Below are 27,913 nucleotides of genomic sequence, written 5' to 3'. Positions count from 1 at the left end.
GGGCCGAGGATCCGGGACTCGGGATCCGGGATCCGGGATCCGGGATCCGGATCGTGGGTGCCTCAGCCCGCAAGGGAAGCAGTTCTCGCCCGAGGCTCCAAGCGGGGACAGGCAGGGCGGGGAGGCGGGGCTGCCCGGGGCGGGCGGGGCGTGGGCGGGTCTTCGGTCCTGGGTCCGCCCCCTCCCCCGGCTGGTCCGCAGCCCCGCCCCGGCCCCTCCCTCCGGCCTGTGCGGCGGGGTCCGGCGGCGGCGCCGGCGCGAGGACCCGCGGAGGCGAGGGACGTGGGGCGGCGCCGCGGGCAGGGCCGGGCGGACGGGCGCCGGCAGCGGGGGCAGCGCGGGCAGCGCCGCGGGCCGCTCGGAGTGGCCGCAGTCCGGGCCTTGGCCCTCCCATCCTGCTCCGCCGCGGTGAGTGTGACGGGCGGTCCCCAGGGGTGCGTTTGTATCCCTGTCTGCCCGGGTCTGGGGCCGGGTCCGAGCGGCCGAGGGTCTGTGGAGCGTCTGTGGGTGGGGGCACAGATGCTTTCCGAAGCTGTGACTGCCTCCGTGCACGTGAGGCGTGTCCCTGTCCGTGGGAGCAGCGGGGGCATTCTTTGGGCTGTGGCTCTCACGTGAGGTCCATGTTTGAGGGGGGCAGGCGCGGGTGGATGGGTGATGGTTCCTCGGAGGAGCGCGGGGTTTGGGAGCTTGTGTATGTTGGCGGAGGGAGTCGATCGCTGCGGGCGGTGGCGGTGGCGGTGGAGGGGGGCGGGTGGGGTTGCTGAGTGGGACTCTGGAATCTTGTGGCCCAGCCTGTCTGAAGGGTTCCTTTCTCCCTGGTGCCAACACTTCTACCCCTTGCTCCCCCTCACCCCCCCACCCCCACTCCCACCCCACCCCCTTCATCCTCCTCAGGCACCAAAAGCCCCACCGGTCAGGATGGAGGACACTCTTTCCTCCTCTAGCACTGCTCCCTGGACAGGAAGCCCCATCCGGAGGCTGTTTCTTGTAGGAAAGGACCCCCCACCCCCCTGGTTCCCTTGCAGCCTGTGCCCTCCCTGGAGGACCCCAGGCCCCTCCCTGGTCTGGCCTCCTCCCCTCTCCACTTGGCTACAGATCCTGGGCTGCAAACCTGCAGGGACAGATGGTTGCAGGTTGGAGGGGCAGGCTGCACCCCAGGGAGGTCATTCTGACGGAAGGCAGCCCTGGGCTTGTTCCTGGTGTGTGTGTGTGGCAGGGTGGCGGGGGGGGGGGGGGGGGGTCTCTCAGGTGGACCGAGGATTGACCCCAGTAGGAAGATGAGGTCTGGGAAGTTGGAACAGGTGCGGTCTTTTTCACAGGTCTGTCCCTGCCTGTCTGTCCAGCTCACCAGTGCCCATTCATCCCTTAAGCAGGGCTCTGATTTACTGCGGAACTGGAGTCAGAGCTGCAGGGCTGACAGGTGCCCTGCCTCTCTTGTCTTGTATGCCTCCAGTGACAGAGCACTTACTACCCTATGCTGTGGGAAAGCTTCTTTATGTTAAGTGGAGGTCTTTTTCCTCGGAGCTTTGTTCACTTACCTTGTCAGTACCTTTGCTTTTGCCTCTCTGTCTGGTGAGAGGAAACTGCAGTGATTTAAACATGGCTCGCCTGTCACCGATGTATACTGAGCACCCTCTGTGTGTCAGGTGCTGCCTGCCTCAGCCACTTAGGGGACAATGGCATTCTTGATGAGAGAAGGGCTTGAGCCAAGGCCCACAGTTGGGATTACAGCCCGTGTTCAGAAAGACAGAGCAAAACCATATGGCTAGGATAGGAGGGAGTGTCGTGGGTTCCCTAAACTCAGCAAACATTATTTTGGAAGGGAGGTTCGGGCAACTGCAACCACCCTTAACACAGCTAGCCTTACCATGGAAACCAGCAATCAAATCCTCAGGGTAGTACAAGATGGGGTTTAAGCATGGGCATATATTACAATCTGTAGGGACTTTTGGCTGGAAAGAGAATCTTGGGAATCTCAGATTTGGGGAACAAAAGGACCCCCCCCCACACACACACACAGTTTACAAGTAATGGGGGGATGGAGTAGGAACTTGCCCAATCTTACCTTGCCTTTGTGAAATTAGTGTCAGTCAAGAATAGCTTCTAGATCGCCTGACCTTTTTCTAACCTAGACACATTTTAGAGGCAGAATCAAGGATAGTCATAGCTTGTATCTGAAAGGTGAACGAACTGAGGAAACTCCCAGGGTTGGTGTGGTTAGATGGATGATGGTGCCCCTTTTTTGAGATGAGAAACGCAGCAGGAAGAGTAGATTAGAGGAAAATGAATTCAGTTTTAGGCTAGTCTCCACTCATCTCCCATGTAGACGTGTCCAAGATACAGTTGGATATACAGGGCTGGGGCTCAAGAAAGTTTTCTGCAGCGGAGATAAGGATCTGGGAGTCGTTAGTAAGTGGTTAGTAACTAAACCCTGGCAGATGATGAGACTTCCCTGGCAGAATGTGAAAGTGAGAGAAGGGCCCTAGAACAAAGCCCTGGGGAACTAGACATTTACGGAATGGGCAGTGACCGAGCAACCAAGGAGCAAGTGGAGAACTCGAATTCAGTGGTCATGAAAGCATCGGGTACAGCCTCTATCTACCCTTTTGAGTGATGCTCTTTGGCCCATCTGGTCCATGTTTCTTAATTTTTCATGCTTCTGTTCCTTTGCTCAGCTTTCCCAGTGTATCTATCATATTCCTGTTGGTCCTATAAGAACCAGCTCAGATAGCCCTTCCTCTGGAGGCCTGTTCATTCTCCTCCACCACCTTCTGACTCAGAGACTTCCATCTCTTTGCTGCCACAGCAGTTCGAATATGTCAATATCAGGACACTTATCACATTGTAGTTATATATTTCCGTATCCATTTCTACACTTGTCAGAGAGCTTGGAAGGACAGGTAATATATCTCTTTCAGCTTTGCATCTCCAGTTCTAAGTTAAAGGGCCTGGTCCGAAGTATGCCCAGCGAAGTTTGATTGGTAGGTTGATCAGCTGATCGAATAGTTCATTCACCTACTCAGTCTGGCAATGGTGGGGGAGGTGGTACTGTGAATTTCTTCACTTTCCTTGCTTGCCAACCGTATTGAAAAGGATTCTTTGGCTTTGAGGACTGTACCGTCTCCTATGCTTCATCTGTTCCAGGGGAACCGCAAAGACTATAAAGTGCAGTCTTTTGACATTTTGCTGAGGCCTCAAATAACCAAATACACCTGGAGGCTAGTGAACAGGAGTGAGTCATTTTAGGAAGCAAGTGAGCCTAGATGACCTCTTGCATCCACTTTTTAACAATGCCGTGGTTGCCTATCTCCACGCACAGCTGTGTAAACCTGGGACTCTCCTGGGGTTGTATGAGGAAGCCATGGGGGGAAATTAGATGCTGTTTGAGAATTTGGAGAAACTGAAAAGCCTTGAAACACATCCTTTGCAGATGTCAAGGATCTAGTGGAGTCAGCAGCACTGGCTGTCTTCATTTGCTCACACTCAACTTCCTCCTCAGCCCCTTGGATCTGGCTTCCTCTCCTCCGGCCCTTGGAAACCACACTCTCTGAAGTTAATCACAGCTTCTCCTGGCCTTTAAATCATGGGACCTTTCTCCAGCATTTCACAATAAGACCGTTTCCTTGTCCACGAAGCTTATTCTCCCTTGGCCTTCGCAGTCTCCCTCTTTTTTGCTTCTCCTGCCTCTCTGGCCACACCTTTTCCATTTCTTGCAGGCTTTGCTTCCTGGGCCTATCCCTGAAATGCTGAGGTTCCTTGGGACATAGTCACAGGCTCTCCTTTCTCATCTCTGGGTGATGTCATCCACTTCCATGGCTTCAGGCACCATCCCAAATCTTTATCTCCAGGCCAGACGCCTGTCCTAGGCTCCAGCCTATCTTTCCAACTGCCAGCTGGACCTCTCCCATAGGCACCTCAGAGTCATTTTATTAAACACTGAACTTACCACCCTCTCATCCAAACTGCTCTTCTTCCAGAGTTTTCAAGCAAGAAAACTAGGAATCATCTCTAATTCTTTCTTCTCCCTCTACTCTCCACATCAAATCATCTAGCCATCAAGTTCTATTGATTCCTCCCTATGAAACCCCCTTCTCTGAACCTTCTCTTTACTACTCCGCTAGTCAATACCACTATCATCTCTCCTCTGGAGGAATATCAGCAGTCTCTTAGCTTTCCACTTGTGTCCCCTCTAAACTATTTTCCACGCAGCAGTCAAAAATTTACTATTGGAGCTCTATCACTCTATACTTGAATCTCCCACCTCCCAAGAAATGTTTCCTTTGCTCTTTGGATAAAGCCTTAATCCCCTAGAAGGGAAGGGTAAAGTCTACACTCCTTAATAAGGCCAGCAATGCATTGCGTGATCTAGTTCCTGCTTACCAGCCCATCTTGTTTCCTAACTGTCCTCCCCGTCCCAGTGTATGATTCAGTTTCCTGATACAGAGGCACCATGCTCTCTGTAACTCTCATTCATCCTGGAAATCTCAGCTTGAGTGACACTTGCTTCAGGAGAATTTCCTTGTCCTCCAACTTCCAGTATCCCTGACCCCAAGTCTAGGTTAGGTGACCTCTGTGCTCCTGGAGCAATCTGTGCTTCCCCATCATAGCCCTCACCATATTGCACTGCAGTGATCTATTTATTAGATTGTGGAATCCAGGAAGGCTGAGCTGCGACCATTTATCTTTGTATTCCCAGGCCTAGCAGAGTTGTTGAATGAATGCTGAATAGGAAATGAGATGCCTTTCGAAATGAGCCATACAACAGAGGGGGGCTTAAGCATACAGGATGACAATAGGAAAAAGAGGGTGAAATCTCAGCTCTGCGTTCAAGGTCCTCCAGTGTCTGCTGTGATAAACAGTCCACTTAAACCATTGACTATAGGACCTTGGGGGCAGATCTGTAGGGCGCAGTGGGATGGGAGGGTGGAAGTAGAAATCTAGGAGAAGGGCATCGAGTGATCCAGGCATGGTTGTGGCCTCAGATGCTGCCTGTCAGGCAAGCCTGGGTGGGGAACTGAAGCAGGAAGGGGAAGGGAGGGAGGAGCTGTGAGACCTGGGATGTAGCCCAAACCCCGCCCCTTTCTAACAGGCTGGGAGAGAGGCGGAGCCTGGCATCAGCTGCCCAGTAGACCACGCCCACTCTTCCTCCCGCCCTCCCCTTCACCAGACTGAAGCTTCAGCTTGGCTCTGGCCTCCTGTTTCTTACACCAACCCTCAATCTGTCCTCCCTCCTGCTATGTTTTCCTTGTATTAAGTTTCCAGATTCAGAACCCATCACTTCTAGAGAGAACCTCAGAACCCCACTGTCCACACCAGGAGAGAATGCTCTCAGCCATGCCCTTCCGAGCCTTCCCACGCCTACCCGCACTCAAACAGAAGGCACATACAGCCTAACCTCTCTCTGGTCCCTCCTCAAGCCCAGAGAAGCCTCTGGACTGGCCCCATTGCATGCATGTAAACATTCGTTCATATGTTATCTGTAGAGAGACTCATGATGCAGGCACAGAGAGTGTTGACTTGCTACTAGCCACTGCCTGTTTTGAAGTACTCCAGCTATCTTTCACTTCTCTTCATGGCAAGATTTCTCTCATTAACTGTCTACATCTGCGGTGTTAATTTCGCCACCTCCATTCGTTCTTTAGTCACGCTAACATGGCTTCTGCCCCTGTCCACAATCAAATCTGGTAGACACTCTTCAGTCTTCATCTTATCTCCCCACTCCTTTCTTGAATCACTCTCTTCTCTTGATTCCCTTGGTCACACACTCCCCTGGTTTTCTTCCCTTTGCTCTGGGTTCTCCTTCCCTCTCTCTCCCTAGGTGGTCTTATCCATTCTCATTGCTTGTTGCTTTGAGTCATGCCAGTGCTTCCAAATTAATAACCAGCGCAGACTTCTCCTTTGAGCACCTGTATTCTATTCCTTACTTGACATCTCTACCTGGACATCACAAACAGGCACCTCAAACAGAATGTCCAGCCCTAGCCGGTTTGGCTCAGTGGATAGAGCGTCGGCGTGCGGACTGAAGGGTCCCAGGTTCCATTCCGGCCAAGGGCACATGCCTGGGTTGCAGGCTCAATCCCCTGTAGGGGACATGTAGGAGGCAGCCGATCAATGATTCTCTCATCATTGATGTTTCTATCTCTCTTCCTCTCTAAAATCAATAAAAATGTATTTCAAAACAATAAATAAATAAAAAAGAATGTCCAAAATCACCTCCTCAGCTCCCACTGTCTCTGTACATGGCCCACCATTTGCTCAAGGGAGAAAACGGGGGTGGGCGGGATGGGTGTTATTATTGGCATTTCTTTCCCCTCTCACATCGAATCCATAATGATGTTCTTTTGATTCAACCTTAAGAGTATTTACCAAATCAGCCGAAACCGGTTTGGCTCAGTGGATAGAGACTGAAAGGTCCCAGGTTCGATTCCGGTCAAGGGCATGTACATTGGTTGCGGGCATGTCCCCAGTGGGGGATGTGCAGGAGGCAGCTGGTCGATGTCTCATCGATGTTTCTAACTCTCATCCCTCTCCCTTTCTCTCTGTAAAAAATCAATAAAATATATTAAAAAAAAATCACGAGATACCACGTCAAATCCACTAGGATGGCTACAAAAAAAAAAAAAAGAATATTTACCAAATCAATCCACCTTCTTACCTATAGCTCTGCTAATAACCAACATCTTACAAGAACTGGGGTAGCCTCCTAACTGGTCTCCCTTCTCCTACTTACTTCTCTTCAATCCTCATAGCTGCGAAAGTAGCTTTTTAATTTATTTCTATTTTTTCTCTAAATTGTATAATTTCTCACCCAATTTAGGAGAAAATCCAGATTCTTAACATCAAGGTCCTTCCTGATATCATTCCCAAGCTCACCGCTTGCCTTTTATTCACTTTGCTCTAACCACATGGTTCTTTCCATTTCTCAGTGAGCCCTCTGTCTAAGAACTTTCATTCATGCTGTTCCTTTAGCCCAGAATGACTTCCCTCTCTCACTCTCTGATGCTCCCACCCTCATCCCTACCATTTTCCTTCCATCTTTCAGAGCTCTGCTTAAAAGTCACCTGCGTGGAGAGGCCTTCCCTGATCACCAATAAGAAAGGTGTTCTCCATAGCATCCTTTTTTTCTTTATAGCATGCCCCTCTCCCAATTTGTAATTATTTGTTTTTTACTTTAAAAATACCTGTCACCACCTCTCTGCCACAAGGATAGTGACTATATCTGATTTGTTTATCAGTCTGATTTGTTTATCTGTACAAAGTAGGCACTTAATAAATATTTGTTGAATTATTGAATTAATTCAATAAATATAGGTTGATCCTATGTTAGGCTCTGTGCTATTATACAAGAACATTATAGTATGGCATAAGGGCTGAGATGGAGGAAATACAGGGTGCAGTGGGACACAAAGGTGGAGCACCTTACCCAGACTTCAGGAAATCAGGGAAGGCCTTCTGGAGGAAGTGACATTTACATAGTGACTGGAAAGACGATTGGGAGTCAGTCAGGCAAAGGGGTGCTTGGAAGAGGACCTTAGGCAGAAGGAATAGAATGTGTGACTGCCCAGTAGTAAAAGAGAAGAAGGAATTTTCCAGGAACAGAAAGGACAGTGTTACTAATTATAGAATCATAAGACATGAGGTGTGGGCAAAGCTAAGCCATGTTGGCAAATTTAAGAAGTTTGGACTTTGTCCTCTGGACAATGGATAACTATTGAAGGAAGTTAAATAGGAAGTTAGTGACAAGATGGAATCTGGGTTTTAGAAGCCTCATTCTAACTGCAAGGGGGATGGATGAGAAGCATAAGTGAAGAGACAAGGCTACCAGTTAGAAGGCTATTGCTGCATCTCTGGAGAGAATTGGTGGTGATCTGATGGGGGCAGTATCTGTGTGGTTGAAGAAAAGGGGATAAGATATTTAGGAGGCAGAATCCACAGACCTACCTACTGATTGGATGTGGAAAAGAATACAGTCCTGGGCAGTTGTGCTGAGAGGAGGGTCAGAGGTAGGAGGGGCTGTAGGTGGTCAGAGGAGAGACACTCCATCAGGAAGGTCTCCTGGAGGAGGATTTGAGGGAGACAGAGGAGATAAAGGATGAGTGTCTCAGTGAGAGTGGGCATCCGTGTACCATGCACGTGACATGCACTATGGAAAGTCTCAGAATAACCATTTGAAGTCGGGATTGTTATTTCCATAATTGCAAATTAGGAAATGGAGGCTCAGAGATGTTTTATGAATTATGCAAGAGCACATAACTGGTAAGAGGCTGAGCTGGGTTTGACCCCAATTTAACCCTAAGTCTGTGCTCTTAACCGTGGGTTACTCAGCCCACCTACTTCACCTTGCTCCCTCAGATCTGCCTGTTGCCCCTGCAGGGAAGAAATGGGGCTAGTTCTCTGCAGGGCATTTGAGTGGTGAGGATCAGGTGGGGGAGGGAGTGCTGACTTCCCTGGTGCTGACCATTTCTCCATACACAGGCTGGTGTGAGTGGCGGGAGCCATCTGTGGGCACCATGGCGAAGAGGCAGGACAGCCCTGGCCCGGAGGTCCAGCCCATGGACAAGCAGTTCCTGGTGTGCAGCATCTGCCTGGATCGGTACCGGTGCCCCAAGGTTCTGCCTTGCCTGCATACCTTCTGTGAGAGGTGAGGGCGTGTGTGTCCCGGGAGGGAGGAAGGCCTTGCAGGGCTCCCTGAGAGGGGAGGGGCATGTGTACACCTGTAAGAGGGGAGGGAGATTTGTGCACCCATGCAGGGGAGCAGGTAAACCCCACCCTGCAGGAAATGAGGGTTTGATGCAAGAACCCATGAGAGGACCAGGAGCTCCTAACACTGGGCCACGGTCCCTGCCCAGAATAGGGCCTTTTCTGCTCCCTTCCCAAGCCCCAAGACAGCCTTCCACAGCATCAGAGAAATCAGATAGAGCTGAGTCTCTCAACAGCTCTGGCACCAGAGGAGCTTATGACCAGTGGGAGGATATTTGAAGCTAGGCCTGTCCCTGTTGTCCTGGAGCACTGAGTGAAAGGCAACCCCTTCAGCCTCTAGGCTTCTATCCATTATTCATTCATTCAACAAATATTCACTAGTATGTAACAAGCAACTACACTTGTATGCAGTGACAAACAAAGGCAGATATCTCTTTGTTCTTAAAGAGCTTACAGTATAGCCCTGGCCAGGTAGCTCAGTTGGTTAGAGTATCGTCCCAATATGCTAAGGTTGTGGGTTTGATCCCGGGTCAGGGCACATATAAGAATCAACCAATGAATGCATAAATAAGTGAAACAACAAATCCATGTTTTTCTCTCTCTCCCATCCTTTCTCTCTAAAATCAATCAATAAATTAAAAAAAATTTTTTTAAAAGAGCTCATAATATAGTGAAGGAGAAAGTAATCAAATAATCATATAGCCAGGCAACAGGTAAATGTAATATTGCACCCGTAATAAGTGCTGCAAATAAAGTGTAAGCTATGAGAGCTGAGCATGTGGGATTTTATAGTTTGGAGGATCAGGGAAGGCTGGAGGCTGAGTAGGAGTTAACTAACGAAGGAAGTGGTAAGAGCATTGCAGGCAGAAGGAAGAACATAGGAAAAGGCCATGTGGCATGAGGGACTGTGTCAGGTCAGTGGGCCTAGAGGAGGCCTGGCCAGGCAGGATTGAGAGTGGCATGGGATGAAGCTAGAGAGGAAGGTTGAGGACACACCACGTGGAACTTTGTGGACCTGTTAGGGAATGTTGCCCATGAAGCCTTTGCAGGGTTTTAAACATGGTCACATCTGTATTTGGACAATGTTCTCTCTCCGGCCCTCATCCCTCATGGCTCTGTCTTGAGTGGCCTGGTCTCTGGGTCTTCTCACCATTGTGTCCACCCATGCCTTCCCTCTGCCTCCTGCCTTCACTGAAACCTGGCTCAGCCCCAGGGACTCTGCATCCCTTACAGCCCTGCTCTTTCAGATTTCAGCTCTACTGCTCTCTTCCCTTTATCAGCTGGACACAGACTCCGCCCTCCTGCCCTTTCCAAGTTCTTCCATCAATTTGAATGACTTTATGACCCACTTATGCCTCTTGGTTCTTGTCTGTTTCTCTGGGATGTCCTCCATACCACCTCAGTCATACTCTTTCCCAACAACGCGCTGCATCTTGCCATCACCCAGAATAATACCACTTCTTCTGTGGTCATAAACTCCACTGTCCCACTCCTACTCCCATTACCCTCTTCCCACTACACCAGCTTTGACTGATTATGGACATCCAGCCCCTTCGACAGCTCCCTCTTCTCCCAGCCACCAGATCCATCCTGGCCTGCCTTTCTTTCCTACTCATTCTGGATCCTGTGGCTGTCCATCTGACTGGCTGCCACAATCCACTCACATCTTTGTCCTTTTCTAAACCCATGTGACAGAAGCTCTTTGCTGGATCAGTAAGATATCTCTGTACCTTCTCCTATGCCCAGATCACTGAACACTCCTGGAGAAAATCAATGCCTGAGAAATTATAATAATAGCTGCTATGTATTGATTATTTACTATTTGCAAGGGACTGGCATGTATTGATTTACTTAATCTTTACAATAGAGACTTTATTATCCCCATTTTGGAGAAACTAGGGTTTAGAGTCATTAAGTAATTAAGAAATGTTTCTACAGTTAGTAGTCAAGGTCTGAATCCAGGTTTGACTGCAGACCCTTCAGTCTTTTTGTTTTGATTGATGTAAACTTGACATACAATATCCTATAGCTTCAGGTATATATCATAGTGGTTCAATATTTATATACATTACAAAATGATCTCTATAATAAATCTTGTTACTATCTGTCACCATACAAAGTTATTATAATATTATTGACTGTATTCCCTATACTGTACTTTACATCCCCATGACTTATTTTACAACTGGAAGTTTGTACCTTTTAATCTCCTTCATCTATTTCATTCCCCCTTTAACCCCTTCACACTCTGGTAACTACCAGTTTATTTTCTGTGTCTGTGAGTGTATTTCTGTTTTGTTCAGGTGTTTTAGATTCCACATGTAAGTGAAATTATATGGTATTTGTCTTTTTCTGCCTTCTTTCACGTAGCATAATACCCTCAATGTCCATCCATGCTTTTGCAAATGTCAAGATTTAATTCTTTTTAAAAATATATATGTTTTTATTGATTTCAGAGAGAAGAAGGGAGAGGGAGAGAGAGATAGAAACATCAATGATGAGAGAGAATCATCAATTGGCTGCCTCCTGCACATCCCCTACTGGGAATCGAACCTGCAACCTGGGCATGTGCCCTGACCAGGAGTCGAACCGTGACCTCCTGGTTCAGAGGTTGACGCTCAACCACTGAGCCACACCAGCTGGACAAGAGACTTTAAAAAAAAATGGATGTTGAATTTTGTCAGATGCTTTTTCTGCATCATATTGACATATAATTGACATATGATTTTTATTGTTTTGTTAATGTGATGTATCACATTGATCGATTTGCTGATGTTGAGCCATCCTTGCATCCCTAGAATAAATCTACTCGATTACAATGTATGATCTTTTTTTCCCCCTAAATTTCTTTATTGATTAAGGTGTCACATATTTGTCCTCATCCCCCCATTTTCATCCCAAACCCCTCCCCACGCATGCCCCCACTCCCTGTTGTCCTTGACCATTGGTTAGGCTCATATGTATGCACACAAGTCCTTTGGTTGATTTCTCCCCTTTACCCCCACCCTCCCCTACCCATGTCTGACAGTCTGACCCATGCCTCCTTGTCTCTGGGTCTGTTCTTGTTCAACAGTCTATGTTGTTCCTCATTTCCCCTAGATGAGTGATATCATGTCCTACTAGAAATACACTTATAAGAACCGAAAATGAGACAAGCAATAATGGTTATGCTGAAAGGCAAATGAATCAGTCTGTAGTGAGTTTCTTTCTGGGCCAACAGTTCTTTTGAGACCCAATTTCAATGTCAAACAGTTCCTTATGTGTACATGTCAGCAATGATATTTCAGATCTGGATGGTGGACAAATGGTGGTAATGCAGGTCTGACCCTCTCTGGTTTGGTCCTGGGCAACCTGCAGTGACGCACAGCTGCTGACTGCTAGTATGGCAAGGCGACGTCAGCGTCTTCCATCTCTGGACTGCTTCTCTTCTGTCTTCATGGCTGGAGTAGTCTTGTCAATTCCTCTCTGTTGCCAGAATCCACATGGTCTCGGAGTTGTTTCCTGAAAATCGATGTATGATCTTTCAATGTGTTTTTGAATTTGGTTTGCTAATATTTTGTTGAGAATTTTGCATCTACTAGTATATTCATCAGGGATATTTTGGCCTGTAATTTTCTCTCTGTGTGTGGCTTCTGTCTGATTTTGGTATCAGCGTATTGCTGGCTCGTAAAATGAGTTTGGAAGCTTTTCTTCCTCTTTCATTATTTTTGGAATAATTTGAGAAAGATAGATGTTAACTCTTCTTTAAATCTTTGGTAGAACGCACATGTGAAGCCATCTGGTTTGGGGCTTTTTTTTTGCGGGGGCGGGGGAGGGATGTAAATTGCTAATTCAATATTATTACTTGTAATCAGTCTATTCAGATTTTATATTTCTTCATGATTTACCTTTGAAGGTTGTGTGTTTTTAGGAACTTATGCATTTTTCTAGGTTTTCCAATTTGTTGGAGTATAATTATTTATAGTATTCTGTAGAGTCTTCACTCTTATGTTCTAGTGGGAAATGAAAGACAATAAGCAAGCAAATAATCAAACAGGTGAGTCACAGCTTGTGCTGAGCATTTTGCAGGAAATAAACAGGGAGTGAATGGGGTGGTTGGGCCAGGGGCTGTTCTACATAGAGTCATCAGGAAAGGCGTCGTTGAGAAGGTGATATTTGACCTGACACCTGAGGATGAGTTCCAGGCAATGGGAAAATCTCTGCATTGTGCCATGCAAAGCCTTAAGGAAGGAGTAAACTGGTATGTTCAGAGACCAGGAAAGAGGCCAGGGTGGCTGAGTGAGGAGGAAAGTGAGATGAAATGAGGCACAAAAGAGTCAGGACAGTTACGGGGTAGCTTGGCAGTTTTAGGAAAGTGTTTGGACTTTATTATAAATGCAGTGGAATACCCTTGGAGGATTTATTTTAGCAGGGAAATAATGTGACGTAAATTAGATTTTTAAAAGCTCACTCTGGCTGCTGTGCTGAGAACGGATTATAGAGAAGTAAGAGTGGAAACAAGAATCCAGTTAGGAAGCTATTGTAAGTCAGGTATGCTCAACAAAAGGAAGGAGGCCGTGATGAGTTCGAAGGTATTTTGCAGGAGAGACACCAGAGTCCATGAGCTGGGAAGAGAACTACAGGGGAACAGAGTAGAATGGTAGAAATGCAGATTGTAGAGTTGATGCAGTGATGAGTGATGGGATAAGGGTGATGGTGGGAGCATGGGAATGGACTGCTGAGGTGAAGTGGAAGGAAAGATTACTGGGGTGAGGAGATCAAGGAATTAAGAAATCTTGATAGTGGATGGGTCACCTGGTGGATGTCAGAGCCACTGGAACTGATGGGAGGAGTGTGTGTGTGTGTGTGTGTGTGTGTGTGTGTGTGTGTGTGTATGGGGGTGGAGGTGGGGGTGGAGGGGTGGGGTGTGGTATGGGTCAGGAGTTAACAGAGGAAGAGAGTAAGCCAGACCAAAGAATTTAGTGACTGGGGAAGCAACCATTAAGTTAACAGAGACAATAAAAAGGAGGGGTGGTGTAGACAGAAGGCTTGAGCTTTCAAGGAGCTAAAGAATAGTTTAGAAATGTTTCATCTGGGGTTGGGGAGGACTCAACCCCACCTTCTGGCCCTAAGGAATGTGGAGTATGAGACAAAAAAAAACAAACAAAACCAACTCTCTACTTGAGAGGACTGCAGGGGAAACTAGGTCACAAATAAGTTAGTATTTGTGAAGCACTTAGAATCGTGCCTGGCACATACTGTTTGTTAAATAAATAAAATTAATTAGTTCAGATCTAGAGGTGTAGAGAACTTTAACAGAAGAGACCGAAGCTGTAGGAAAGTTTGCAGCATGCAGATATTCCCTCCACAGATTTGTGGTCTGGTCAGTCTGCAAGCGTCCTCTCCTCCACCCTTCAGTGACTGACCCCAGCCCCCTGTTCTCCTGAATCCTCTCCCTCCTTCACACTCAGCAGCTGATCTTGCCTGAGGCAACTTAGGCACAGGCTCCCTACCTTGGCTCCTGTGCTCAAGTACATCCACCTCTCTCTTCCCTCCTCCAGTCAGAGGAGATGGTTCATTCCTCTTCTTCAGACCAATCTGAGCCATTTCCGCATCCCTAGACTTTGTCCCGTGTATTCTAGTCTCTTCCATCTCTCCTTCTCTACTGGCTCCTCCATTTATAAACATGCTCAAGGCTCCCATCACAAACAGATAAGAACTGTTCGTGCCTCTATCCGGGATAGCTGTCATTCAATCCCTCAATCCCCTTCTTCCTCAAACCTACCCCTGTTGACTCTTCAACTGGCAACAGTCAAGTTTTTGCTTCCCCTACCACTCTGATGTCTCTGTTTTACTTACAGACAAAAGTACTCTCACATTTGCCAAATTTGATGGCCATTTCTCGGTCCTTAATGTTCCCTGGCTCCTCAGCTGCTTTGGACACTGACGACGACTCCTTCCCTCCTGGAACTGCGCTGTGCACTTCGCTGCTCTGTCACTGGCTCTGCCCATGGCTCTTTGTGCCCCTCGTTCAGTATTTGCTGGGTGCTCTGCCCTGCTCTTACCACTGCCAACCCCTTCTTGGCTGATTGTATCCTCTCCCAGGGCTACAGAGGCCATGTAAATGTTGAGGGCACCCTCATCTATATCTCTAACCTGTCTTCTCCCCAGCTCTCTACAGGTCCCCTCTACTTGGATGTCCACTGTTATGGTAAGCTCAGCCAGGTCAAGCTGAACTTCCTTAGAAACCACTCCCTGTGAATGCCACCACTATCCACTCAGTGCTCTAGGCTAGGAATCTAGGAGTCAACCAAGACTCATCTCTCACCCCCCTTTCTAATCAGATAGTACCCCCTATTAGCTACACTTCTTAAATACTTCTCAAATTTATTCCACCTTAGTCTGCATTGCTTGCTACTGCCTAAATCCAGGTCTTCTCATCTCTTGCCTAAACGACTGCAAGAGTATCTCTGCCTTGTATTTGGATCCAGGTTCCAGTGTTCACTAGCTTTGTTACCTTGGACTACTTACCCTTTCAGAGTCTATATACATAAACAAAATGTAAAGCATAGCGCCTGGCACATGGTGCTTAATAAATGGTAATTGGATGATGATGATGTTAAAACCCCTTGTCTGCTGTCTCATCACATTCTTTTCGCCCTCCACCAAGAGGCAGTGAAGAGGAGCTTGATAAAATGGAAACCTGGCTGTCCCATGCTCCGGTGGCTCCCTTTGGCTGTTGCAATGACTTCTAAGCTCCTTGGTGTGGCCCATCAGGCCCTCCATAAACTGGCCCCTGTCTCTCTCCAGACTCCTGTTACCTAAACGATTGCAAGAGTATCTTTGCCTTGTATTTGGATCCAGGCTCCAGTGTTCACTAGCTTTGTTACCTTGGACTACTTACCATTCCTTGTCTTGGATTTGGTCTCCAGCCACATCAAGCTGTTTATAATTCCCTACCCACACTGTGCTGTTTCTGGATGCCTTCTGTGTCTGGAACACCCTTCCTCCTCCCCCTGCACCTTCCTTTGGTCAGGCTAACATTTACCCATGAAGACTGAGCTTACATCACCTCTTCAGAAGCCTTTCCTGGCTACCCTCTCCACCCACCCTGGGCCAGGTGCCCCTCAGTGCATTTCCTTATCAGTGCGTCTATTGTATTCCTTTTATTAATGATAAATAGTAGCCTACAATATATAGCGCTCTCTGTGAGTTAGGTAAATACTCAGAGCCTATAATATTTAGTGCTTTCTGTGAGTTAGGCATAGAAGCCCTTTACATTTAATCCTCCACACCTTGTGAAGTCTGTACTGTCTCCATCTTACAAAGGAAGAATCCCTGGCTCATCAAAGTTAAGTAACTTGTCAGGGGTCACAGTTTAATAGATGACTGACCTGGGATTGAACCCCGGGCAGCCTAGCTCCAGGGTCCACACCCTTAATCATTACACTGTTTACTTCTGTAGACTCTCTATTTCAGTACTTCTATAAACATTCCTCGGTAGACTCGAAGTATTTTAGAGGTATGCACTGTGCTTTATCTTTATATCCCCAGAGCTTGGCACAAATTTGACAAGAGTAGGCAGTCAGTAAATGTTTAATTAAAGTAAGGGCTAGTTGCACATTTTTCTATGAGAAGGGTTTGTAAACACCTGTGAAAGGTGAACCTGTGTTTGTGCACACGGTGAGGAATGTGGGTATGTCAGCTCTTCTGAGAGGTCAGGGATGTGTTTCTACTCAGTTGTGAGAGATGAGATGAGGCCTTTTATACCTGCTGGCAGGACAAGATGTGTGTGCCAACCAGAGAGGTTTCCAAATGAAGTGTAATGGCACCCCTATGAGGAGAGGAATCGGCACCCAGGGAAAGTGTGAGGAGTGTACTGATGCTGCCCCACCCCCTCTTTCCCTCTCTGGCCAGATGCCTCCAGAACTATATCCCTGCCCAGAGCCTGACGCTGTCCTGTCCAGTCTGTCGGCAGACGTCCATCCTCCCTGAGCAGGGCGTCTCTGCACTGCAGAATAACTTCTTCATCAGCAGCCTCATGGAGGCCATGCAGCAGGCACCTGATGGGGCCCACGACCCGGAGGACCCCCACCCCCTCAGTGCAGTGGCCGGCCGCCCCCTCTCCTGCCCCAACCATGAAGGCAAGGTGGGCCCAAGCAGGCCCAGTGAGGCCAGGACTTGGGGTGGAGGGGAAGGAGAGGTTGGGGGAGGGGGCCGAGTGGCTGTGGGTGAGAGGTGTTTCTCGGAATAAGTGGCCCAGGTAGGGGGCACACCTGGAAGGTGAGGGGCCAGGAGGGCAGGTGGGGGAGGGGCGGGGCAAAGAAGTTTGGTGTCTAGCCATTGCCTAACTGGAGTCTTTATGCTGCCAGACGATGGAGTTTTACTGTGAGGCCTGTGAGACGGCCATGTGCGGCGAGTGCCGCGCAGGGGAGCACCGGGAGCACGGCACGGTGCTGCTGCGGGACGTGGTGGAGCAGCACAAGGCCGCCCTGCAGCGCCAGCTGGAGGCAGTGCGCGGCCGGTAGGCGCTGGTGGGAACCTGGGCTGGTGGGGCCATCAGAGGTGGCGTTTCAACGGGGGCAGAGGAGGGACCCAGGGCAGGGTACAGATAAAACTGTGAGAGAGCAGGGAGGCCTCAGGTAGGGGATCTCCTGGACGGCAGCAGTAGGGAGAAGGGATGGTTTGGTAAGGACGCCTCAAGCCACCCCGGTATGAGTTGTTTCCCTCCCCAGGCTGCCACAGCTGTCCGCAGCGATCGCCTTAGTGGGGGGCATCAGCCAGCAGCTGCAGGAGCGCAAGGCAGAGGCCCTGGCCCAGATCAGCGCAGCCTTCGAGGACTTGGAGCAAGCGCTGCAGCAGCGCAAGCAGGCGCTGGTCAATGACCTGGAGGCCATTTGTGGGGCGAAGCAGAAGGTGCATTTGTTCACCCTTCCCTGCCTTATTGCCCCCATTGTATCCCTGCTTCCCACACTTGCACACCCCTTTCCCTAGTCAACACTTTCTGCCTCCTGACATGGCCCCACAGGTGCTGTGGGCATCTGTGTCCCTTCTCCACACGCCCTCGCTTGTATTCCTTTCACGCCATAGTGCTGCACGTTCACCAGAAATCACAGAGACCCACCTCTGCGCCAGTGTTCTCACCCACCCCACCCCTAACCCTCAGGTGCTGCAGACCCAGCTAGACACCCTGCGCCAGGGTCAGGAACACATTGGCAGCAGCTGCAGCTTCGCGGAGCAGGCCCTGCGCCTGGGCTCAGCCCCGGAGGTGTTGCTGGTCCGCAAGCACATGCGAGAGCGCCTGGCGGCCTTGGCGGCGCAGGCCTTCCCCGAGCGGCCGCACGAGAACGCGCAGCTGGAACTGGTCCTGGAGGTCGACGGGCTGCGGCGATCGGTGCTCAATCTGGGTGCACTGCTCACAACGAGTGCCACTGCACACGAGACGGTGGCCACGGGCGAAGGCCTGCGCCAGGCGCTGGTGGGCCAGACCGCCTCCCTCACCGTCACTACCAAAGACAAAGATGGGCGGCTGGTGCGCACCGGCAGCGCCGAGCTGCGGGCGGAGCTCACGGGCCCCGACGGCACGCGCCTGCCCGTGCCCGTGGTGGACCACAAGAACGGCACGTACGAGCTGGTGTACACGGCGCGCTCCGAGGGCGAGCTGCTCCTCTCGGTGCTGCTCTATGGCCAGCCGGTGCGCGGTAGCCCCTTCCGCGTGCGAGCCCTGCGGCCGGGGGACCTCCCACCTTCCCCAGACGACGTCAAGCGCCGCGTTAAGTCCCCTGGCGGCCCCGGCAGCCATGTGCGCCAGAAGGCGGTGCGGAGGCCCAGCTCCATGTACAGCACCAGCGGCAAACGGAAGGACAACCCCATTGAGGATGAGCTCGTGTTCCGTGTCGGTACTGATGGCCGGGGGCGGAGCCGGGCAGGAGGCGGGGCGGAGAGGGCAGGGAGTTTCAAAATGACCTGCGAGTGAATTCTTTTGTTTCCCCCCATCCCCTTCCCACAGGCAGTCGTGGAAGGGAGAAAGGCGAATTCACCAACTTACAGGGTGTGTCCGCAGCTAGCAGTGGCCGCATAGTGGTAGCAGACAGCAACAACCAATGTATTCAGGTGAGCGCTTGTCCAGCTCCCACACCACCAAAATACAGGTCCTCCAGCTACAGCCTCCTCAAACAAACCAACAAAAAACAGTGTATAGAATATAGATCTCTTCCTGAAAGATGTACAATAATCGAAGCCTTACTTAAAAAAAAAAAAAAGGTTTGCACATAGTACCGTTTCTTAAAGAGCAATAAATCATAGCACCGCCCTTCACTCACCCACTTGTAACCTCACCCCCGCTAGCCACAAGGATAACCACGTTCACAGTTAGGCACCAAGGTTCACTGTGCTGGCAGTTTATACCTCCCAGGCCATGGTTCAGCCCAGACCATCTCCTGGCCCTTAAAGGTCAGGCTCATTCTTCCTTCCCTTCTGTCTCCTCATGAGCCTCCACCTGGCTGGCTAACTTTCTCCCCCTTTCACCACCACGTGGTGAGGATGCTGGCCCTGCCCTTCCCTGCTATGTCCCAACATACCTTCCTGGCTCCAGAATGTATCTTGTCTGCACCAGCCTCTGCAAACATCCGGTGGACTAGACAGTCAAATGGGGTTAACTTGTGAAAAGGGGCGTCTTCAGTGGCTAGACTACAGTGCACGCTCACAGGTGGTCCTGCCCCTGGCCCTCCCGGCCCCTCACACACCTGATTAAGGCATCCGCCACACAAATAGACATGGCCTCTGCTGCACTTCAAGCTCTTTAAAGCCAGAAAATGTGGTTTTCTCTTTTTATTCCTTGTAGCAAACCCAGAGCCCAGTGTGGTAGACACAGCGGAGCAGTTAAAAGCTCGGGCTCTGAAACCAGACACCTGGGCTTGAATCCTAGCTCTGCCACTTACTGACAAGTCATGTGACCTCTCTCAGCTTCAGTTAACTCATGTGTAAAATTAGGAAAAGAATACCTCAGAGGGTCGCTGGAAGTACATTAAATGGCATAATGTACTGTGCCTGACACCTAGTGAGCCTTCTAATGTTAGTTAAAAATATCACTGTCCAGGTGGCGGCTGTCAACAAAAGCCAGGAGGTGGGGAGTGCTGGAGGGGGTTGTGCAGGGAACTGGAAGGATTCCCAAAGGAGCTGGAGGTAGATTACTATTGGGAGCCAAGTAGCTGAGGTCACTTTGAGTTTATGCTGTATGGGATTGTTTGTGACTATCCTGAGCTTCAGTTCTTGGAAACACTTGATCAGGGAGCAAAACTGTTCCCCGAAGATCCTTACTTCGCAACACCTGTAAATTTACACTTCTTCCTGACCCAGCCTGAGCACCCCATCATAGATCCAGCTCTGCCAAAGGCCTGTCACTTCAATGTCAGATCCCACCTGGCTCCTGCGTTCCACCTACCAGGCTGCATATTCCCAGTCCTGTATTTCCAGTCAGCCTTTATTCCCACCCTATTCCTAGGAGCGGAGGAATGGAGAGGCCCAGTTCAGCACAGGGAGGTATTTGGACGCAGCCTGGATAGTGAAGAGGAGATGGGAGTGGGGGTGGTGCTGAGGCCCTACGCAGTCACTTCCTCTACCCTCTAACTCTTTCCCTGCTCCTTCTGCCAGGGATGCTTTCTGGCACAAATGCTGAGATTTGGGAAACCTTCCCTACTGTGCGTGCAGAATGGCATGTGCCGCTTTGTCTCTGATGAGGAGCTGTGCTTGTCCACTCTTTCAGGGTCGGGGGAATTGAGAGGTAGGGCCTGATGTAGTCCCCTCCCTTCCAAACACTTAATAGTGCTGTAGCAGTCTCCCTTGCTCCCACTCCTACCTGCACGCCAACTTCCCAGTTGCTAGGAACCTGACTTGGATTCCACTTACTCTGGGGACCTCAGGCCTGGTATGGGCTGAGCTTCCAGATGGACTGTGACCTGCACCCCTCAGTTCATGAGAATTGGGCTCCGCGTGAACTTTTCCTTCTTTGGACCCATGTATGGTGGAGGCTGAGTGAAGAATTCAATTTGTGTATTTGGTTTGACAATTTTGAGTAACTGTCTTAGTCCAGAAATTTTATCAGTTCATTTCCTTCAGGCAGAATATTAATCACATTCTCCTCTGAGCTCCTCAGCCTTTTGCTATAAACAAATTTGCTGTATTCAGACTTTACCAGAATCACCGGCTTGTTTAATTTTGTTTTAGTCTCTCTCCCCTACTAGGCTCAGGTCCCGAAGTTACTTAGTACTACTGTGATATAGCAGAGAGATGTTAAAGACCAAACTAGGGCACCAGCAGATTCCAGAGATGTTAAGGAAGCAAATATGGCAGGTTTTGATGAGCCATCAGATGTCAAAGGAGAGGGAGGGCTCAGGAATGGCAGGACTTGGTGCACTGGGTCGGTGGTGTTGCCATTCAGGAGCAGGTCTAGATAAAAGTTGATGAATTCCCTTTTGCACGTGTTGAGTTTGAGATTGCTGTGTGTCATTCAAGTGGAGACGTCTAGCTGTGATCCGAGATTGAGCTGAGGAATTCATTCATTTGTTGAATGTCTGTTATGTGCCAGTTGCTTTACCTACAAATGCAGCAGCAAAGAACAGACACAGTTCCTGCCCCACCTGGAACTTTCTTAGAAGGGGACAAAGATATTTAGTTACAGAAGTGATGGTTGTTATGACGAGAATTATAAAGCATATATCACAGAGACCTAACTGTATGTGTATACATTGATTCAGGGGATGGACTTGGTCGTTAAAGGCTTCTCTGAAGAAGTGACCTGGAAATTCTGAGAATTGAAAGATGAATAGGAGTTGGACAGATGTAAAGGGTGGGATAGGATAGGACAGGAAGAATAAGACATCCCCCACACCCCACAAGCCTCTGAGTTTTGAGCTGGAAATTGAGCTTCTCAAACTAGAGAAGGCACATGCATAATCTCACTGCTGATCTGGGAGAACCTTTTAGTCTCTCTCATATCAGCTCTCCAGTCTGATGCTAGCAAGTGCTGTCCTACCGCAGGGGACTAGAGCAGAAGGGGTGAGGACATAATAGAAGGTCTACATTGGGAGGCAGTGATGTCTCTTGGTGGGACCAGTTCAAACAGCCCTGCAGGCCTGAGAGATGGGGATGGGGTGAGAACAGGGGCCCAGTCCACTAAGGAGGGAGCAGGTCTGGATAAACTAAGGCCAAGGCCCAGAACTTGAGTTAGCCAAGGATGCTCCTGGCTCTGATTCCTCTTATGTCCCCAGAGCCTATAACAAAGCAGTGTGTGGGACTTATGCAGTGAGTGGTGAGTTATGTCTTGGCTGCAAAGGAGGAGAAGCAGGAAGGCTTAGCTGTAGAGGAAAGGAGCATTAAAGGAGGTCAAGGAGGTAGAAGAGTGAGAGAGGTTGAAAGGTTCACTCTGTCCAGGAGGAAGGTTGCCTGGTCAGCCCCATAGCCTGGAAGGGCTAATCCTGGTCCATTTCCCTCACCTCCCTCCCTTCCTTGTCTGCTACCAAGTTTGTTGAATCTACCTACTACGGTATATGTCTCTTGAGTCCATCTGCTGCCCTCTAGCAGTGCCCTGGTCCAAGCCATCATCATTTCACACCTGGACTGCCTCAGCAGCCTCTGACTGCTTGGCCAGCATCCAGTCTTGACTCCTCCCTGAAACCAGAGTGCTCTTTCTTACAAACTCCAAGGTGTTTTTCCAAAACACTACCAAACAGTTCTCTAATTCCAGTGGACATTGACCATGTTTTCTTTGAATTTAACTCAATTCTGACACTATGTACCAGGAGATAGTACCACATCCCAGAGGTTAAGGGCTCAGTCCCATAAGACTGCACCCACTCAGACACCAGTTGCAAGTCAGGTTGTCACCTGGGCATTGACCGACCTGCTATAAATTGGAAGGTCCCACAACCCCCTTTTCGGGTTCGATTAGTTAGATAGGCTCACAGAGCTCAGAGAAACATTTGCTTAGGTTTACCAGTTTACTGTAAAGGATCTGATCAAGGACACAGATGAGCAGCTAGATGAAGAGGTACAGAGAACGAGGTCCAGAAGAGTCCCTAGTGCAGGAACTTCTGTCTCTGTGGACCTGGGGTGCTCCATCCTCTCAGCACCAACCCATAAGCTCATCAAATCTTGTTCAGGAGTTTTCATAGAGCTTAATTTGTGTGTGCACACACGCACAACCCTTCCCAGAGATTGGATAGCACTGTAAATTCTAATTTTAATCATTTTGTCTTTCTAATGACCAGCTTCATCCTGAGGCTATCTGGGGTCCCCACCCTAAGTCACTGCAGTTGCCTAAGCTCAAAAGGGGCCCCTTATGAATGACAAAAGGCAATCCTACCACTCAGGAAATTCCCAGGCTTTGAGGAGCTCTGTGACAGGCACTGGGGACAAAGACCAAATAAATGTCTTATTATACCACAAAAACAAATCTCATCTTGTCACTCCCTGCCCACATATTTTCAGTGAATCCCCATTACATCCAGGATAAAACCTGACCTCTGTTGTACACGGATGAGCAGGGCCCATGCTGGACTCTGTGCCTTTTACACACTGTCCACTCTGCTTAAATGCCTTGTCTCCTGCTTCTTTACTGGCCAACTTTGGTTCATCTGTCAGCATCCATTTCGGCTATTAGCTCAGATATCCTCTTCTGGAACCCTTCCTGATCACTCCCCCTCAACACTTTCATATTCCTACAGTCCCATTCACACCTCTGCTTCTTGTCTGCTAGGTCTGTGACCATGTCTGATTCTTCTCTGCCCTGACATGGTCTCATTAGTCCTTGCTGAATGACTGAATGAATGGGGGTCTCCTCCCTCAGGATCCTGCTCCCTTCCCTTTGTGCCCACAGTCTCTCCCCTCCTTCCCCTCCCTCCCTTGATCCTGTGCTCCAGGTTTTCTCCAATGAAGGCCAGTTCAAGTTCCGCTTTGGGGTCCGAGGGCGCTCGCCTGGACAGCTGCAACGCCCCACAGGTGTGGCAGTGGACACCAATGGAGACATTATCGTTGCAGACTATGACAACCGTTGGGTCAGCATCTTCTCCCCTGAGGGCAAGTTCAAGGTGAGAAACTTACTATCACTACACTTTGCACCCATGGTGATCAGCTGAAGTGACTATCCTAGTGTCCCCTGGTGGTTGGGCCAGGATTGGTCCATCCCCACCCCAAGATTCTGCTTTGGTGCCAGGATGGGACTGTTCTCCCCACCAGGCAGGATAAAGACCCTAATGCTCATCTCCTTCCAGACCAAGATTGGAGCTGGCCGCCTCATGGGCCCCAAGGGGGTGGCTGTAGACCGTAATGGACATATCATTGTGGTCGACAACAAGTCTTGCTGTGTCTTCACCTTCCAACCCAATGGAAAGCTGGTTGGCCGTTTTGGGGGCCGTGGAGCCACTGACCGTCACTTCGCAGGTATGATGAGGAGACAAGTCACACATCTATTCTGATTCCCCAGTCCCAGAGAACCCCGGGGGATCCCAACTCTAAAGACCCCTCCTCCTGTGTCTTGGCCCTAGAGAACCCCCTCCCTTCATTGGGCCTTAGTACCATCATCCCAGAGACCCCACCCCTCTCTTAACACCCCAGCTTTATCATCACAGGTATTCTTCCCCACCCCAGTATCCCAGCTACTGCCCTAGAGACCACTTTATATTTTCAGGGCCCCATTTTGTGGCTGTGAACAACAAGAATGAGATTGTAGTGACGGATTTCCATAACCATTCAGTAAAGGTCAGTGTCTTCCCTTCCCTCCCCCTGCCCCCAGATCATTCATTTGCACTGGAAACATTTATGGCGTGGTTACTTTGACCCAGACACTATGTTAGAAGTGATGGGGATACAGTCATGAATCAAGCAAATACTTTCCCTGTCTTCTTAGTTATAGTTTAGTAGAGAAGAGAAAAGTTAACTGGCATGTTACATTTTGATGTGATACATTCTGTGATAAGGAAGTGTAGGGAAATGTGAGGGCATAGCAGGAGCATTTGGCTCAGGTGAGAGAGAATTACCTAAAGCACCAGTGGGAATTAACCAGAAGGTAGAGAAGGAGAGGAGGATTTGAGGCAAAGGGGACCGACCAGAGGAGCCGAGAACTGGACGTGGGAATCCTGTGGTGTGTTCAAGAAACTATAAGTACCGTATTTTCCGGCGTATAAGACGACTGGGCGTATAAGACGACCCCCAACTTTTCCAGTTAAAATATAGAGTTTGGGATATACCCGCCCTATAAGATGACACCCGGCGTATAAGACGACCCCCGACTTTTTAGAAGATTTTCCTGGGTTAAAAAGTCGTCTTATACGCCGGAAAATACGGTAGTTCAGACTGGGTTTGCAGGGATGAGTCTTGTGTGGCCTTTAAGGAGCTTGATCTCTTCCTAAGAGTTCTGGGAGTCACTGAGGATTGCAGACAGGTGGGGTGATACAATCCTATGTGTCTTAGAAAGATCACTCTGGCTGGGGCAAGACTAGAGGCAGGAAGATCTGTCTTTGCAATAATCCAGATAAGGACCATTGCTGTGGCAAATTATATATATATATTACAGACTTGGGATAGAATCAATGATTGTGTCAATTCACTGGCTGTCGAGCAGAGGAGATGATGCAGTCGACAATGACTCATGGCCAAATGGGTGTTGCCAGTCACTGAAAGAGAAGTGACTGGCTTTCCTGGGAAAATGGACTATTAGATTGATATGTCTGAGGGACATCAGCTGGAGATGTCCAGTAGCAGTGGGGTGCATGGATGGGAAGCCTGGAAAGAACTGAGCTGTAGCTGAAGACCTGGGGGTCCTCAGCCCTGGGGCTTCCCCCACCCTCCTAGAGGCCCTGCCCTCTGTCTGAGGCCAGGTCCCCAGTCCCCAGCCTTTGCCCTGCCAGGTGTACAGTGCCGACGGAGAGTTCCTCTTCAAGTTCGGCTCCCATGGTGAGGGCAACGGGCAGTTCAATGCTCCCACGGGAGTAGCTGTGGACTCCAACGGGAACATCATCGTGGCTGACTGGGGCAACAGCCGCATCCAGGTGAGTAAGGCCCAGGGATGGCATGAAGGTGAGGTTACCTGCTGTTCCCCATGCACACCCTCCCTCCCCCCAATATGCATCTCACCAGCCTGATCTCAGCTCTCCCTCATTCTCCACCCATTCCCCAGGTATTCGACAGCTCTGGCTCCTTCCTGTCCTACATCAACACATCTGCAGAGCCACTGTACGGCCCACAGGGCCTGGCACTGACCTCGGATGGCCACGTGGTGGTGGCTGATGCCGGCAACCACTGCTTCAAGGCCTATCGCTACCTCCAGTAGCTGCACAGGGGCCCTGCCTGGCTCATGGAGGGACGGACATAGGGGTGATTGGACAGGAGTGTCTGGCCCGCAGCTGGGCCAGACCTGGCAGCACTGAATGTGGGCTGTGGGCGTGGGTGCGCCCGGTGCCCTCCCTCTCCCCGTCTCCCACCCCCACGGTTGCACTTTATTTATTCGGTTCTTGCTTTGGTGACTGGATGGGCCTGGACTGTGGTTCCAAGGACGTGTGCAGAGCTTCACCCTCCCCCCTTTACACACCTCCCCCGTCCCCTCAGTCTGCTCCCAACCCCAGCCTGGGGCCAGAACAGCCTCTTACTCCAGGGCAGAAGTCCCTCTGGTTGTCTCCCTACCACCCATACACACTGACAGAGACAGCAATACCCCACCCCCATATTAAATAAATGTGTTCGCCACGTGGTTTTGTTGCTTTCTTGTGGAGTGGGGCTGTGAGGGGATGGGAGGGCGGGACTAGCTCTGGACTAAAAAGTAGCCAAGCAGGCAGGCATGGCACCCAGATTCCTAAATGGGTCCTGATGTTTTGAAGCTTCAGGATGGGGAGAGCAAGGGAGGGTGAACCCCTGGATCCTGAGCCACCTGCCAAATCCCCATCCCAGGCCCTGCATCTTCTGCAGAAATAGTAAGTCCTGTGTCTCCCTGCCCTGGTGCTGAGAGGAGCCTGGGAAAATGGTCCTTGCCCTGAACACAGCCAGCGCCTATTGAAAGAACAGTCAGGTACAACAGCAATCCTTGATGCCCAGGCCTGGGTCGGAGACCTGGGCTAGCCCAGGTGGAAGCTGGCTGTGGGAGGCTCCATGGCCAATTTTTGAGCTTGGTCCGGAAGCCCTGAAGCCCTGTTCCATCCTCCTGCTCTCCAAGATTGCTGCCCTTTTCCCACATTGGAACGAGGGTTCTAGCACCAACTCCTGAGCTCTAGTCTGTCAGGGTTTGGCTGCCAGTTCCAGAGCTAATTACAACCAGCACTCTGATTTGGGAGGTAGGGACTATGATTCTCTCTATACAAAAGGCTGAGGCTCGGAGAAATAGGGCATATTGCTGATGAAGAGCAGAGCCCAGACCTGAATCTGTAGCTGTTGTACTCCTAACTGGTAAGTTGCAGCACTTACTCATTCTTCTGCCCCCTGCACCCAGCCTGGTGCTTATAATTTACTGGGGAAGGCAGGCAACCAAGTAAACACATGGCACTAAATGTGCAATGACAGTTGTGTTAAAGCCAGGAAGGAATATGATGCAATAAGTAATATAAAGGTTATGGTGTTAAGGAGGGTGGGCAAGGAGAGCCTCCTGGAGCAGTGACCTGCAGGTTGGGGGAGACAGGGCGGGGAGGGAACCAGCTGTGATAAGAAGAGCTAGAGCTCTCTTTACAATGGTGGAGTCTGGAGAAGATGCGCAGAAACGGCACCTCGCAAGGGGAAGGAAAAAGAGGAAGAACAGGTCTTGGGTGGCTGAAGGAGAAAATGTATTTGGTGTCTGCCACGTCTTTACGTACTTCCATGACACTTTTGTCCATGTCACCGATCTTTCTGGCAAGGAAACCATCTGCCACGTGACTGGTGGGACGAAGGTAAAGGCTGACCGAGATGAGTCCTCTCCATATGCCACCCTGTTGGCTACCCAGGGTGTGGCCCAGAGGTGCAAGGAGCTGGGCATCACTGCCCTCCACATCTAGCTCCAGGCCACAGGAGGAAATAGGACCAGGATCCCCTGGACCAGGGGCCTAATCAGCTCTCAGCCCTTTCCCACTAGGGACGAAGATGGCAGATTGAAGATGTCACTCATCCCCTCCAACGGCACCCACAGGAAGGCAGATCACCTAGGTCACTGTGAACAGGACTCTTTAAATTATTGGTTTCTGTTAATAAATTGCCTTTGTATGAGCTAAAAAAAAAA

General features: G+C 49.8%; 1 protein-coding gene across 1 annotated transcript; it reads left to right on the top strand.

The window, feature by feature from the left end:
• The first annotated feature begins 221 nt into the window (after positions 1 to 221).
• On the top strand, positions 222 to 26,416 carry TRIM3 (tripartite motif containing 3). The gene is made up of 12 exons (XM_008159847.3): positions 222 to 408; positions 8,476 to 8,641; positions 16,597 to 16,828; positions 17,052 to 17,203; positions 17,415 to 17,595; positions 17,846 to 18,578; positions 18,689 to 18,792; positions 23,598 to 23,765; positions 23,949 to 24,117; positions 24,365 to 24,435; positions 25,584 to 25,724; positions 25,853 to 26,416. Exons 2-12 carry the CDS (start codon positions 8,511 to 8,513, stop codon positions 26,003 to 26,005), a joined length of 2,235 nt encoding a protein of 744 aa, XP_008158069.1. The 5' UTR covers positions 222 to 408; positions 8,476 to 8,510; the 3' UTR covers positions 26,006 to 26,416.
• Positions 26,417 to 27,913: the final 1,497 nt, after the last annotated feature.

The sequence above is a fragment of the Eptesicus fuscus genome, chromosome 13 (assembly GCF_027574615.1).
Source record: "Eptesicus fuscus isolate TK198812 chromosome 13, DD_ASM_mEF_20220401, whole genome shotgun sequence".
Taxonomy (NCBI): domain Eukaryota; kingdom Metazoa; phylum Chordata; class Mammalia; order Chiroptera; family Vespertilionidae; genus Eptesicus; species Eptesicus fuscus.
The sequence above is the reverse complement of the archived record's forward strand: the minus strand, read 5'-3'. Positions and strand labels throughout refer to the sequence as shown.